General features: G+C 44.5%; 1 protein-coding gene across 1 annotated transcript in view; it reads left to right on the top strand.

The window, feature by feature from the left end:
* Positions 1-13,073, top strand: part of OTOA (otoancorin) — a 98,123-nt gene that overhangs the window by 15,993 nt on the left and 69,057 nt on the right. The window contains exons 11-13 of the mRNA XM_073646145.1: positions 87-193; positions 1,516-1,655; positions 2,829-2,952. Of these exons, the coding sequence (XP_073502246.1) occupies positions 87-193; positions 1,516-1,655; positions 2,829-2,952 (371 nt within the window). The remainder of the gene's footprint in view (positions 1-86; positions 194-1,515; positions 1,656-2,828; positions 2,953-13,073) is intronic.

Genomic DNA, 13,073 nt, shown 5'->3' with positions numbered 1-13,073 from the left:
GCTATGATTCTTTTACCTTTTATTACAACAGTATAATATCTCATTATATCATCTGCACTCCATAAATATAAATTACCTATACACAGAGGCCAATTCTTCCATATCATGGGTGACGGCTGAGGTCCTGTGGATTTTAGGGCGTTTCATGGTACATCTACCACTGGATGAAATCAGAAAAATTAGCATTAATGAAGTAAGTAACAAACTTTTATTTGTATTATTGAACACGTGATTGTGTTTTGTGGCAGTGGCCATTTTTGCAAAAACAACTACAATAGGAAGAAAAGATAATAGTTGTTATCTTTGAGTGGGTCACTGACATCCGATCAGATATTGTCCTTCATTGATTAGGTCCGATCTGTGGCAGAATCACATTTCCCTCCGCCACTACAGGGAAAATGAAGTAAATCAATTAGATTAATGTGCTGCCTATGGGAAATACACTCTAGTTGCTTTCTTTTTCTAAATTTTCAAAATTTTAAATGTTTTTTTTCTAAATTAGACAACACTTTTAATTTCTCAGGATAAACCAATGGTAACCAACATTCTATCAACATATAAACAATAAAAAAGGATAGACTTACTATAAAAATATGGGATCTAACGGGTAAGGTTTCTCCTTGTGGTGAGTGACAAGCAAGGTCTGGCATGCCAGTATGAGGAGACTTAAACGCCTTGCATGCTCGTCTAGGAAATTAAATATGCAAATTGTCTCTCCAGAGAGGAAGAGGACTTGAACTCTAGCGCCACCTATTGGAAGCATCGATCCTACAAGTCAATATCGACCCTTTAACGTGCTTTGCAACATGGCTTAGGATAAAAGCCAAATAAAAATCCCAATTTTCAGACACGGCATTTCGGGCTGTTGCCCCTCATCAGTGCAAAGCATGAGATCTGATTTGGCTAGGTGAGAGGCTCTGGACTGAGGTCTAAGGGGTAACGTTTCTCCTTATGGAGAGTGACAAGCCACGCCTGGCATTCCAGGTATAAGGAAACTTAAATGCCTTGCATGCTCCTCTGGCATGCCACCTGGCTTGTCAGTCTTCACAAGAAGAAAAGTTACCCCTTAGACCTCAGTCCAGAGCCTCTCATCTAGCCAAATCAGATCTCATACTTTGCACTAATGATGGGCAATACCTCGAAACACCGTGTCTGCAAATTGGAATTTCGGCTTGGCTTTTATCCTAAGTCATATTGCAAGGCTTGCTAAAAGGTCGATAGTGACTTGTAGGATTGCTGCTTCCAATAGGTGGCGCTATAGAGTTCTTGTCCTCTTCCTTTCTGAAGAGACAATATGCATATAAAAAATATGTGATGCAAAATCAGAAGCTACCGCCAATATGGCTGTACTCTGTGTTGTCAATGGAAATGAGACAGAATTTCCTAATTTTCTAACAGTGACTGCTGTTTTTTATTTGTTTTTTTTTTCATGAGCAATTTTGGAAATCCTCTGTAAGTGTGCTAAACAAATGTTCTAATTAAAATATTTTGCTGAATATTTTCTTGTGCCCTCAGATTCGGATTTTTATAAGCTATGACAATGCCACAAAGCAGCTGGATACGGTATATGACATCACACAAGATCTAGCAAAAGCGTTCCTGGAGTTAATAAATTCATCGGGGTTCGATTTAAGAAACATTTCCACGTTATATAGGTAAGAAAAACAGTCAAAAGGCCCTTTTTTTGCACGACTGTCCTACAAAATGTTCTATAATAATGTGCAAATAAAGAGATGTTTCAGGTGGATATAAAGCCACATTTATGGTGGAGCTTACAAATCCTACAATTTGGGTTGTGGACATGGTACAGGAGGGAGAACATGTAACTGATTTTATATTGTGCTCAGGAGCACTTAATTTACCCTTATGCAGAGCACTTACATACATTTTTAAGTAGATTTGTCACCAGATTTCACTATATAAACTGCACATATTATAACATAGATCTCTTGAACCTGATTAGACTGGTGTACTTACTTTGAAATTCACTCTCAGAATGACTGTTTAATCATTTGTGAAAGTTTCTTGCCTAATGTTAAAATGGGCATTGTATAGATTTTCAAAGTATACCAGCCTCATCAGGTCTAAGGTATCAGTTTAATGACATATTCAGTTTTTATTATGATATCTGGTGGCAGATCCTCTTTAAAAACACATAGATATCAACCACGAGAAAAGGAAAGAGAACAAGCTAAAGACCATATGATATAGTTGATCGCTTGCAGCTCTGGAGCATAAAGAGAAAGCAAAGCTGCCACAACAGAGGTACAGACTTGATGAAGTGACAAAATGTTATTGCAGGCCCTTTAAAGGGAATCTGTCAGCAGTTTTTTGCTATGTAATCTGAAGACAGCAGGAGATAGAGGCCAAGGCACAAAATTCAGGGATGTGTCACTTGTCACAGTGCCTGCTGTTATTTACGAACTGTGAAGGATTTATCACTAAGAGATTAACATTTCAGGACTAGTCCGACACGCCCCCTCCTGTGATAAGCACCTTACTGTCTGTCTATGGACTTTCTACATGGAGAGCCTGGTGTGGGCGGGGTTAGCTTTCTCAGCTCTGCTGCAGTTTAAATATAAAAGCTCTGATTGTGTCAGAATGGCAGCACCCAGTAAGCTAAGTGACACATCGTTGGATTCAGCTTCACTTTGCCTACATTATGCTGCTCTCACATGAGGTAGCAAAAACCTGCTGACAGATTCCCTTTAAGTAGTGCATTATACAGCAATGATCACTGAGGTCCTCCTGCATGACTATCACTGAGCAGCCTGCGGAGGGGAGCGCGCTACATCTGTATGAACACATTGTTCCTCTTTATGTTTTAGGCTGGGTTTACTCATCTGCTTCTATGATGATATACAAGATCTTGATCCGGTGATGGCTAAAGCTTTACTGCATCAGATGATTAAGTGCAACCAGCTGAGGGGCTTCCGAGCGGATGTACAAAAGGTGGGCAAATCTGAAATAAATTGACTTCATAAAGTATATATTAGCTCTTCAAGAAAAGTATAAAAGTTTATGCATGGTATCATCAATTCCTTCTCATTGTGTTACTTAAAGTGGATCTGTCACCAAACTTCACAATAGAAGCTGCATACATTATTAAATAGATCTTTTAGACCTGATGAGGCTGTGTACCTACTGTGGAAATCTATGTCTGGGGAAATGTATAATCCTGATATTAAAATGAGCATTTTATGAGTCCAGTTATAGAGTGAGAGAGCTCATGCGTCCAAGTGTATTTAGTCTCCACTCACTCACCCAGCCTGACTAAAAGCTGCAGCTTGTTCTGTGCAGTATGAGAACTCAGCAGGGAGGAGGTACACTGAGGATTATACAGATATTTTGTAATGTATTTTCTAATTAAGTAGACCAATCTAATCAGGTTTAAGATATTTATTTAATAATGTATACTGATTAAGGAAAAACAGTACTAATGACACAATATAGTATTTCTATAATACTGCCACTCATAGCACACATAATAGTGTCATATAGTAAAGTGTCCCTAAATATTACCACATCTAGTATCACAACACGTTTGAGAAAAGGCAGTACACTCAGAGAGAGTTGCATACTGTGCCGATTGATGGGTTAGTGAAGTCAGTGCGGCAATCACACCTTAAAAGGAATCTGTCAGCAGGTTTTTGCTGCCTCATCTGAGAGCAGCATAATGTAGGCAAAGTGAAGCTGAATCCAAGTGTCTCTTCATTGTGTAAGGTCAATTCTCAATTCACAACTTTATAACCTTCTAATCCATCCAATTCTTGCATTTTTAGGTGTGCTATTATTGTTTTCTCAGCTACTTTACCTAAAGTTTTTGCCAAACCTAATCCACTTCCCAACCCGTTCACCAATTACTTATTCTAAGCCCACATTGTCCATGTTAGATTTTAAAATTCTTAATTCTTAATTAAATCATTCATATTCATTTACATGGAGTTGGGCAGCACAAAATAAACATCTAATCCGCATGTAGCCTGTGATATTAGGAGCTCTGAAAAGTCAGGGTCATTTCTATAGCATTGCTTGTGAGAGGCAAAATTATATTTGTACGACCCAAGGTCACAACTTTATACTCTCGGTTCATAGCTCCCAGCATTTTAATGCAACTGACAGAGGTACAGTGCTGCTCACCATTATTGGCACCCCTTCATTTTTTTCATAGACTGTTTAATATCTTCAGAAATAAATAGAAATGCACCAAAGTTATATCCTCAGGATTTTTTAATTAGTGGTCCAAAGTAATACAACAATAAAACATTGAAATTGGAACATGGAAGTTGAAAAACAAAGAAAAAACAATAAACAGCATGTGCAGCAATAAAGGCACCCCTAATTAGTATTTGGTTGCACACTCTTTGGCATTGCTGACAGCCTCCAAACGTTTCTTGTAGCCATCTATAAGCTTCTTGCACTTCTCCGCTGCAATTTTCTCCCACTCTTTGCAGTTTGTTCAAGCTCTTGAATGTTTGCAGGGTTCTTTTTCCCAATGGCAGATTTCAGCTCATCCCAAAGATATTCAATGGGATTGAGGTCAGGACTCTTAGCTGGCCATTTCAAAGCAGTCATTTTTTTCAACCATTCCTGTATACTTTTGGATGTGTGCTTTGGGTCATTGTCTTGCTGGTGGACCCATGATCTTTGACTCAAACCAAGTTTTCTTACACTGGGTAGGACATTTCGCTCTAAAATCTCTTGATAATTCTTTGAATTCATGAATCATGATTCCTTTGATACGGTCAAGGCCTCCAGTACCAGACGCTACAAAGCAACCCCACAGCATTATGGATCCTCCACCATGATTAACTGTTGGAAAGGTGTTCTTCTCCTTATAAGCTTCATTGTGCTGTCTGTAAACAAACTGTTGCTTTGCATTGCCAAAAAGCTCTATTTTTGTTTCATCTGTCAACAGAACATTTTCCCAGAAGGATTTTCATTTGTCAAGGTACTCTTTGGCAAACATCAGTCTTTCCTTTTTATGTCTTTTCTTCAGCAATGGTTCCTTCCTTGGCCTTCGCCAATAAAGCTCTGCTTGGTTTAGTGTGCGGCATATGATACTTGTTGACATCATGACCCTAGACTGTTCCAGGTTTGCCTTCAGGTCTTTGGATATTTGACAAGGTGTTTTTTCCACCATTCTCACCAACCTTCGAAGACATCTCTTGTAAATTTTCCACTTTCCCCCACATCCAGGGAGGTTCTTGACGGTTCCATGCTTGGCAAATGTGACATGCAAAAGTAGTGCTGATGCTTTAAAAGCATTCAGCAACTATTAGAAGTAACAAAAGCACAGGAGACAGGAAGTGTTGTGCTCCATAAGCATCCAGCAGCTAGAGGGGTTAACACAGTCACAGGAGAAGGGGAGTGTTTTAGCAGAGCCCCAGGGGGATTGTGGGGAAGTTGTTTACTGTCTGGCTGGAGCTGAAGAGAAAGGTGGTGTGTGATCTGTATCTCACAGAAGGCAACTGAACAGAATTCAAGTCAGGAGGGAAGCTAAAAACAGGTCACATAGACTCCCTGAGCTAACAGTGTGGAGTATTGTCGGTCAGGAAGATAAGGACTGGAAGGAATTGTGTCACAGGGATCATCTCACTCACCAGACCCTCCCCACCTCCATCTCCATGCAGGATAAAGAATGCTGTGTACAATTGAGTCCTTGTGAAGGAACAGCCTGTGGTTGTGTATGAATTAAAACTGTGCTGTATTGTGCTACAGGATAATAGACTGTGTACTGCTGTGCTGCAAAGAAGATTCTACTGTTATTCCTGGAGCTTGTTGCTCAAAGAGACATGTACATTGCACTGGCCGTGCCTCATTAAATGTTACTGTTCTACTGTTTATGAGGACTCTTTCAAATGTGTCTGATCAGAAATTGAATATGTCCTGTGCCTGACAGAAGCTGCAGCCTAGGTTCCCCTAGGATTCCAAAGAATTCATGTAACCGGTCTCGCCCCTATCTGAACTTAGGAGGCGTGCATGTAACATTGGTGGCCCATACGGGGAATCCTGAGCGGGAATTAGCGTGTAGAGGGAGAATAGGAAAAGCGTCTGGAAAAACACAGCAGCACAGCACCTCAACTCAACTCTGCTACATCAGTTAAAGGGGACCAGCCCTAAACAAAACTCACTAGCAGCAATGGATGTGGAAATACAAATGGATAGAATTAGTGAGCTGCTTCTTCATTTAACCTGTGAAGAATTGAGAACAGTAGCAGAACCTATAAAGATGTCAGAAGAACAGATTTCCAAAGTACACAACAGCAGGCAACTGTTAGCTGCCATTAATGGAAAAATGGATGAGCTGGGGGAAAAAGAAGCTGAAGATGTCATGGGGACATTCCTCCAGGAACTAACACAGTTTCTAACCAGGTTGAAGTTGGAGGATGGAGGGGCGGCACCAATTACCAAAAGCGGGAATCTCTGTCTGCAGACAGAACTACAGGAATTGAAAGAACAATTCAAAGCCATAACAACAGCCCTGCATGAATCTACCAAAACCTCTGAATGGGTGATAGACTCAGATAGGACCTTTAATCTGCTCGAGCTAGATAAATCAGGGAGACAGTCCTCTCTAACACTACAAATCACCATAAAGAAAGAATACAAGATCCTGGGACAGCTTGGAGAGTGTGAACAGAAAGAGAAACTGTCTTATATGAACTTGTTGCCCCAGATCGATGCAGGCTTACAGAAAGACTACCAGCCAGATGAGATCGTTGAGGCAGTGGTGAAAGCAATTAGCCCAGGACTGAACCTCCGTAGTATGCTAGAAATGAAGATTCAATTGACCTTGCAAGAGCTGAAGATGATTTTAAAAGGGCACTATAAAGAAGAGAGTACTTCAGAATTGTTCCACCGACTCATTAACCTCTCACAGAAAAATAATGAATCACCCCAAAGTTTCTTGTTTAGAGCAATTGAACTGAAGGATAGACTGTTGTTTGCATCCAGTGATGTAGAAGCGGAGGAGAAGTTTAACGCTGGACTAGTCCAGAAGAACTTCTTGCGATCATTGGGAATGGGATTAATCAGCAAAGATATCAAGTTGCAGCTGAAACAGTACCTATAAGATCCTGGCATTTTGGACGAAATCCTAATTGAAAAAATGAATGAGGCCGCTAGTTTGGAGTCAGAGAGTGAACAGAAGTTAAAGAAAGGCTCTGTTCCTAAAATCACCAAAATGAGTCAGCTGAAGTTGGAGACCCCCGGTGGCCAGTCTGAAGATCATCATGCATACCCTCTAGTGCCAACTCCGAGAGGGAACCTTAAATCACCAACAAAAGAGAGGACCGCCAGCGCTGACTGGGAGGAAGTAATAGGAGAACTGTGAGCAGAGTTGATTGAGGTGAAAAAGTTGATTCGTTCCAGACCAGAGCCTGTATCCCTCAGACCCAGGGGTGGGTTCCAGAACAGAAGATACCCGGCTTGTGAAGCATGCAGTTCTTCAAATCAGAGTATGGTGTGTGTCCACTGTCTAAGATGTGGTAAGGAAGGACATTATGCCAAGGAATGCCAATGGTCACGGTCATTTGGGTTAAAAGACAGGAGGTTGCCAGTGCGGGGCGACTGGTAACCGCGACATGGAGGAGGCCCCAGAAGCAAATCCAAATCTTACCAAACCCCAGAACGGCACATGAGGTAAAACGGCTGCGTCAGTACTATCCCCAAGTGTGTTCCCATCTACAACAGCTGCAAGAGAGACAGGGGCATCAGTTACTTAATGCCCAGTGTGGAGGTCAAACAATGTACTCCTGGGAGGAGAATTCCTCGGTCAGTAAAGATAGACTCATCAGCCTTATCGGTGTAAGATGCTTTATACAGTGCTAGCTAGATGGACTCCTGGTAGAAGCACTGTGGGACACAGGAGCCCAAGCGAGCCTTTTAAATGAAGAATGGAGAAGGCGCTACCTGCCACATACCTGCCTTCGGTCACTAAAAGAACTCTCGGGACCAGTGGAACTCCACGGCAAAGTCGTCAACCAGACCGCAATCCCTTTCATAGGCTGGGTGGAAGTGACTTTCCAACTGAGGGCCACAAAGAACAGCAACACATTTGAGCTTTTGGTACCTTTTCTCGTGACCAGTGATCAGAACATGACAGATGATCCTATCCTGTGTTATAATGTAATCAGTGAGGTCATCATGAGACACAAGTCAGGGACGCTGGTGGTGGATGCAATTGCCACATCGCTTGCCATACCCAATACCGTGGCGGAAAATGTGATTCATAGAGTAAAGAAAGCACAGATTACAATGGACCTATAAGAACTCAAGGTAGGCTGGTGCCCAACCATCATCCCTGCAAACCGAATGGTGGGAGTGAGGTGTGGAGTCCGGGTAGGACCAGGAAGAAAAGTCCAGAAAAGACTGTTCGTGCCAAAAGACTCCTCAGAACTTCCGGAAGGCCTAGTTCAAGGTGAGACTGTGCTTACGATTCCTACTGGTGGGTTTGCTCAAGTGACAGTACCGGTGATGAATACTACGAAACACGAAATTAGACTGGATCCAAAGACTGTGTTAGGTCACATTGAAACCGTTAAAATGTTATATCCAGCCAGTGTGAGACCAGCCCAGCCAGAATCTGCCCAGGGGTCTACCGTGAATTCTGTCTCCCCACCAAGGAACAGGAGTTGCCCAGGGGAGGAAATTGCACGACCCACCTCGGGGTCCTGGGATTCCCCAGTACCCCTGGAACACTTGTGCGCTGAAGATCGAGTGGTAGCAAAGTAGATACCAAGAGAGGAGTGTCATGCATTCTCCAAAGATGACTCTGATATAGGCTGTATCCCTTCGTTGCAGTTAAAAATCAATTTGAAAGACACGACCCAAGTAACCAAAAGTTACAGGACTGTGCCGAAACCATTACACCGTGAAGTGAAAGAGTATTTACAAGACCTAATCAACAGAGGTTTGGTCCAAAAGTCGAAGTCGTCTTATTCCTCTTCTACTGTCTGTGTTAGGAGGAAGGACATTACATTGAAACTCTGCTGTAATTACCGGGAACTAGACCGAAAGTCAGTACCTGATCGACACCCGATACCAAAGATCCAAGATATGCTGGATAGCCTATCAGGAAGTACCTGGTTCTATGTCCTCGATCAGGGTAAGGCATACCACCAAGGGTTTGTCGAAGAGTCCAGTAGACCTTTGACAGCATTCATCACACCGTGGGTATTATGTGAGTGGATCCGCATACCATTTGGGCTCAGTTCAGCTCCAGCAGAATTCCAGAGGAGCATGGAGACATGTTTAGAAGGATTGAGGGATGATATCTGCCAGCCGTACTTGGATGACAATGTGGTACACAGCAAAATCTTCCGGGAGCATATTGAACACGTGATGACCATATTACAATGGTATCAACAACACGGAGTTATGTTGACCCCAAAGAAGTGTGAACTGTTCAAAAGGCAAGTCCGATTTTTAGGGAAAATTGTGTCCGGAGAAGGATATACCATGGACCCAGCAGAAATCGCTCCGGTACTGGCCTTAAAAGACAAGCGGCCCTCTACCGTCGGGGAGTTGAGGCAGATATTAGGATTCCACTCCTACTATCGTACTTATGTTCGGAACTTCTCCAGGATTGCCGCCCCACTATACCTCCTATTGGGGGGGATGACAGAGATGACAACACCCACGGAGAAAAAGAAGAACGCGGTAGGACCGGGCTTAAAAGAAACAACGCCGTTTCGTCCCAACAGCCCATTCTCTGGACAGCAGACCACCAGGAGTTGTTGGAAGAACTAGTAGACTACCTAGTAAAACCACCCATCTTGAGATATCCTGATTTCAATTTACAATTTGCTCTTCATTGGGCCCTTTTTCAAGTTGGACTGGGAGCTGCCCTATATCAGCATCAAGATGGAAAATTGAGAGTCATTGGTTACGGTTCTAGAACTTTGACAGACGCCGAGAATAATTACCATCTACATTCTGGAAAATTGGAGTTCCTGGCACTGAAATGGACTATTTGTGAACGATTTAGAGATTATTTCTACTAAAGCAAAGAGTTTGAGGTATACACTGACAACAACCCTTTGACCACAGCCAAACTGAATGCAATGGGTCAGAGATGGGTCGCATTAAGTAGCTGACCTAAATTTCAGCATCAAGTACAGGCCAGGAAATTGCAATGTGGATGCTGACAGATTGTCAAGAATGCCACTAGAGCCTGAGGAGTTCATGTAAGAATGCTCGGAGGAAGTCAGTCTGGAGGCAATTGAGAGCATTACCCAAGCAGTACAAGCTTATCATGAGGAAGACACACCATTGTGGTGTCCGTTGACAGTGGAAACCACCATAAAAACTAGAGAACAAGATCACCCCCTGTCTATTCAACAGCTACCAAAAGGGAAAATCCGTAGAGCACGACGGGAAGATCAGATAATTGGTAGAATACTACCTTATGTGGACCAAAATCAGTTTCCAAGTAAACGGGAGAGAGACAATGAGTCACCAGCAGTATCTGTTTTAATTAAAGAATGGACGAAGCTCTACCTCAGTGAAAACGGTATCCTGTATCGTAAAGGAGGACAAAACCTGCAGTTGGTACTACCCAGAGTATTCCGTAGGTTGGTCTTCAAAGAACTCCATGAAAATGACGCGCCCCCTGGGCCTGTGTTGTGCAGGGGAACCCGGAACCGGGCCTGTTGTAGAATGCTGGGGGTTGTAGTCTCCGTGTGGCGGTGACCCGGTCTGTGCCCAGGGTGGTCAAACCAGTGGCAGTCTTAATGTATAGCAAATGTCCGACTACGCCACCCGTGGATTGCGGTCAGTGGGGACCGCCGCTGCGCTGCCGACTGCTGAGGCTGATGTTGTTTGCGCAGCCGAGTATGGGATAACCCCCCACGGGAGAAGTATTGCCTCAGGGCAGCTAATGTGAGAGATGATGGGAGTGATGGTGTGAGGGTCCCAGTGCTAATGGTGCTGGTGCGGCAAGGAATCACAGAGACGTGAGGTGCAGTTCAGGGTCTTTACTGATAGTACAAGGCAGACCCTCCCGGGAGTACTGGCTAGTATAAGGGGCCTGGTCAGTCTGCGAGCAACCATGAGTTCCCCTGGCCAGGTGGAGTTGTAGGCCTCCCCGTTTATCTGCACTCTTCCTGGCTACCTTGCTGTCAGCGGTTACAAGTAGCCCACGTCCCTGAGTATACCGTGTGGTGCTCACCCGTATGGCTGGTGACTTGGGGCCTTCTGTTAGCCTCCGCTCCTGGATGGCGGCGCTGGTCCCTTCTTTGTGACTGAGCCTCCGGGCTTCTATGGCCAGAGGACCTGGAATCCCCTGCCGGCTGGTTTCTGCTGCTGGGTATATATCAGTCCCCACAGCCTCGGACTCCTGTGTCCGGTTTTAGTAACTTCAGCCAGGGCGAGCTATATCTCTGCTCACAGCCCCTGGCCTTCTGCCTCTGCTCCTACAGAGCTCCTGATGTATCTTTTCCTGTGTCTGGAACTTTACTCCAGGCTCTGACTGCTCTGCGTGTTTTGCAGGCTCTGTCTAACCTAATCCCGCCCCAGACCCAGTTTATAAGGGCAGATTCCTCCCCTCCCAGGTCTGGGTGGGCCGTGTTACATGCTTAGGGCTCCTGACCAGAGAAACCTCCCACTTGCTCTCAGACATAATATCTCTATTACTGTGGCAACCAGACCCCTGGGGTGTCACATTCCCCCCTAGTAAATTTTAGTACTCCGGGACTAAACACATTTTTAAAACATAATAACAGGGTATAACAATAACACAATAACATATTTACAAGAAGCTTTAGTTCTTTAAAGGTCACGGCGTGTCCGCAACCGGGTGTCCATATCACCCAAGGTGAAGCTTTAAGCGAAGTAGGGGACCTGTCCAAAGCAAACCCCTTGCGTTGTCCTTGGGCGTGGCTGCAAGGGTAGACTAACTACTTTGGGCCGCAAGGAGGCCACGCCAGACAGGTTTTCTCTTCCGCGGCTGTCTTCGCAAGAGGCACCAAGGTGCAACTATCTACAAAACTGTTCCGGTTATCCAGCATCCATAACCTGTTAGTCCATAAAAATCTGCAGGGTAACTGAGAAAAATAATTAATAACAGGCAACAAACATAAAGCATAAACAGTTAACAGATAAATTCACAGTGCATTAGTTTAGATTCTCCAGCGAGCGGGCATCTGACCTCTAGTGACTCTAGTGGACCTACGGAGCTCACTAACTGGTTCTGCACTACAGGGTGTAGGAGGTGTTATGGGTAAGCTGGGCAGCTGTCTGCGCACTCTTTGGCTCACTAGGGGCACGGCAGGCTCACTACTAGCAGAGGGTTGATCCTCCTGTACTGCTGGTGTGGACTCTTCTGCCTCTTGGGCCGGCTGCTCTTCCAGCTCTACCGGTTCCTCTGTAGGCACTTGCGGGGCTGGCTGGAGAAAGGTGAGGACGGGTACCACGACAGCGCCGTTTACTGGTGTCCAAGACCGGGGGAAGTCTCCGAGTACGGTACTGATCATTTCTTCCCTTTCCTCTGCGGGTTGAGGGTTTCCTTGATCTTCTTCAGGGCTTTGCAGCTGCTCGGGACACTTCTTCAGGTGGTCTCTGGAGACAATGGCTGTGGTTTCTCCTCCATCCTTACTGATTACGCAGATTTTTGGGTTCTCATGGCTTGATGGCAGTACGGTGTACGGGTCCTTCTCCCACTGGTCGTCCAACTTGTGGAGCCGCCTCTTCCTCTTCAAGACCTGCTCTCCAGGTACCAGGGGAACAGCGGGAGCATGCTGGTTATAAGCCTTCTCTTGCCTTTCTCTAGCTTGAGACAGACTTCGCTCGACGCTCTCCTGTACTTTCCGATACTGCTGCTGCCGTTCTGTATCCCAGTCTGCCTCTGTCGAGGTGTCTTCAGGCGTCAGGACTCCCATATCCAGGTCAATAGGCAGCTTACCAGGTCTTGCTCTCATTAGGTAAGCCGGGGTACAGTTGGTGGAACCTACAGGGATGTGGTTATACAGGTCCACCAGATCGGGCAGTTTCTCAGGCCACAGACTGCGTTCTTCCAGGGGCAATGTTTTTAGCAGATCTATCACCACCTGGTTCATCTTCTCGCAGAGTCC

The sequence above is a fragment of the Phyllobates terribilis genome, unplaced genomic scaffold (assembly GCF_046119375.1).
Source record: "Phyllobates terribilis strain yellow unplaced genomic scaffold, ASM4611937v1 Scaffold_9__5_contigs__length_417890890, whole genome shotgun sequence".
Classification (NCBI taxonomy): Eukaryota; Metazoa; Chordata; class Amphibia; order Anura; family Dendrobatidae; genus Phyllobates; species Phyllobates terribilis.
This window is presented reverse-complemented; position numbering and strand designations above follow the sequence as displayed.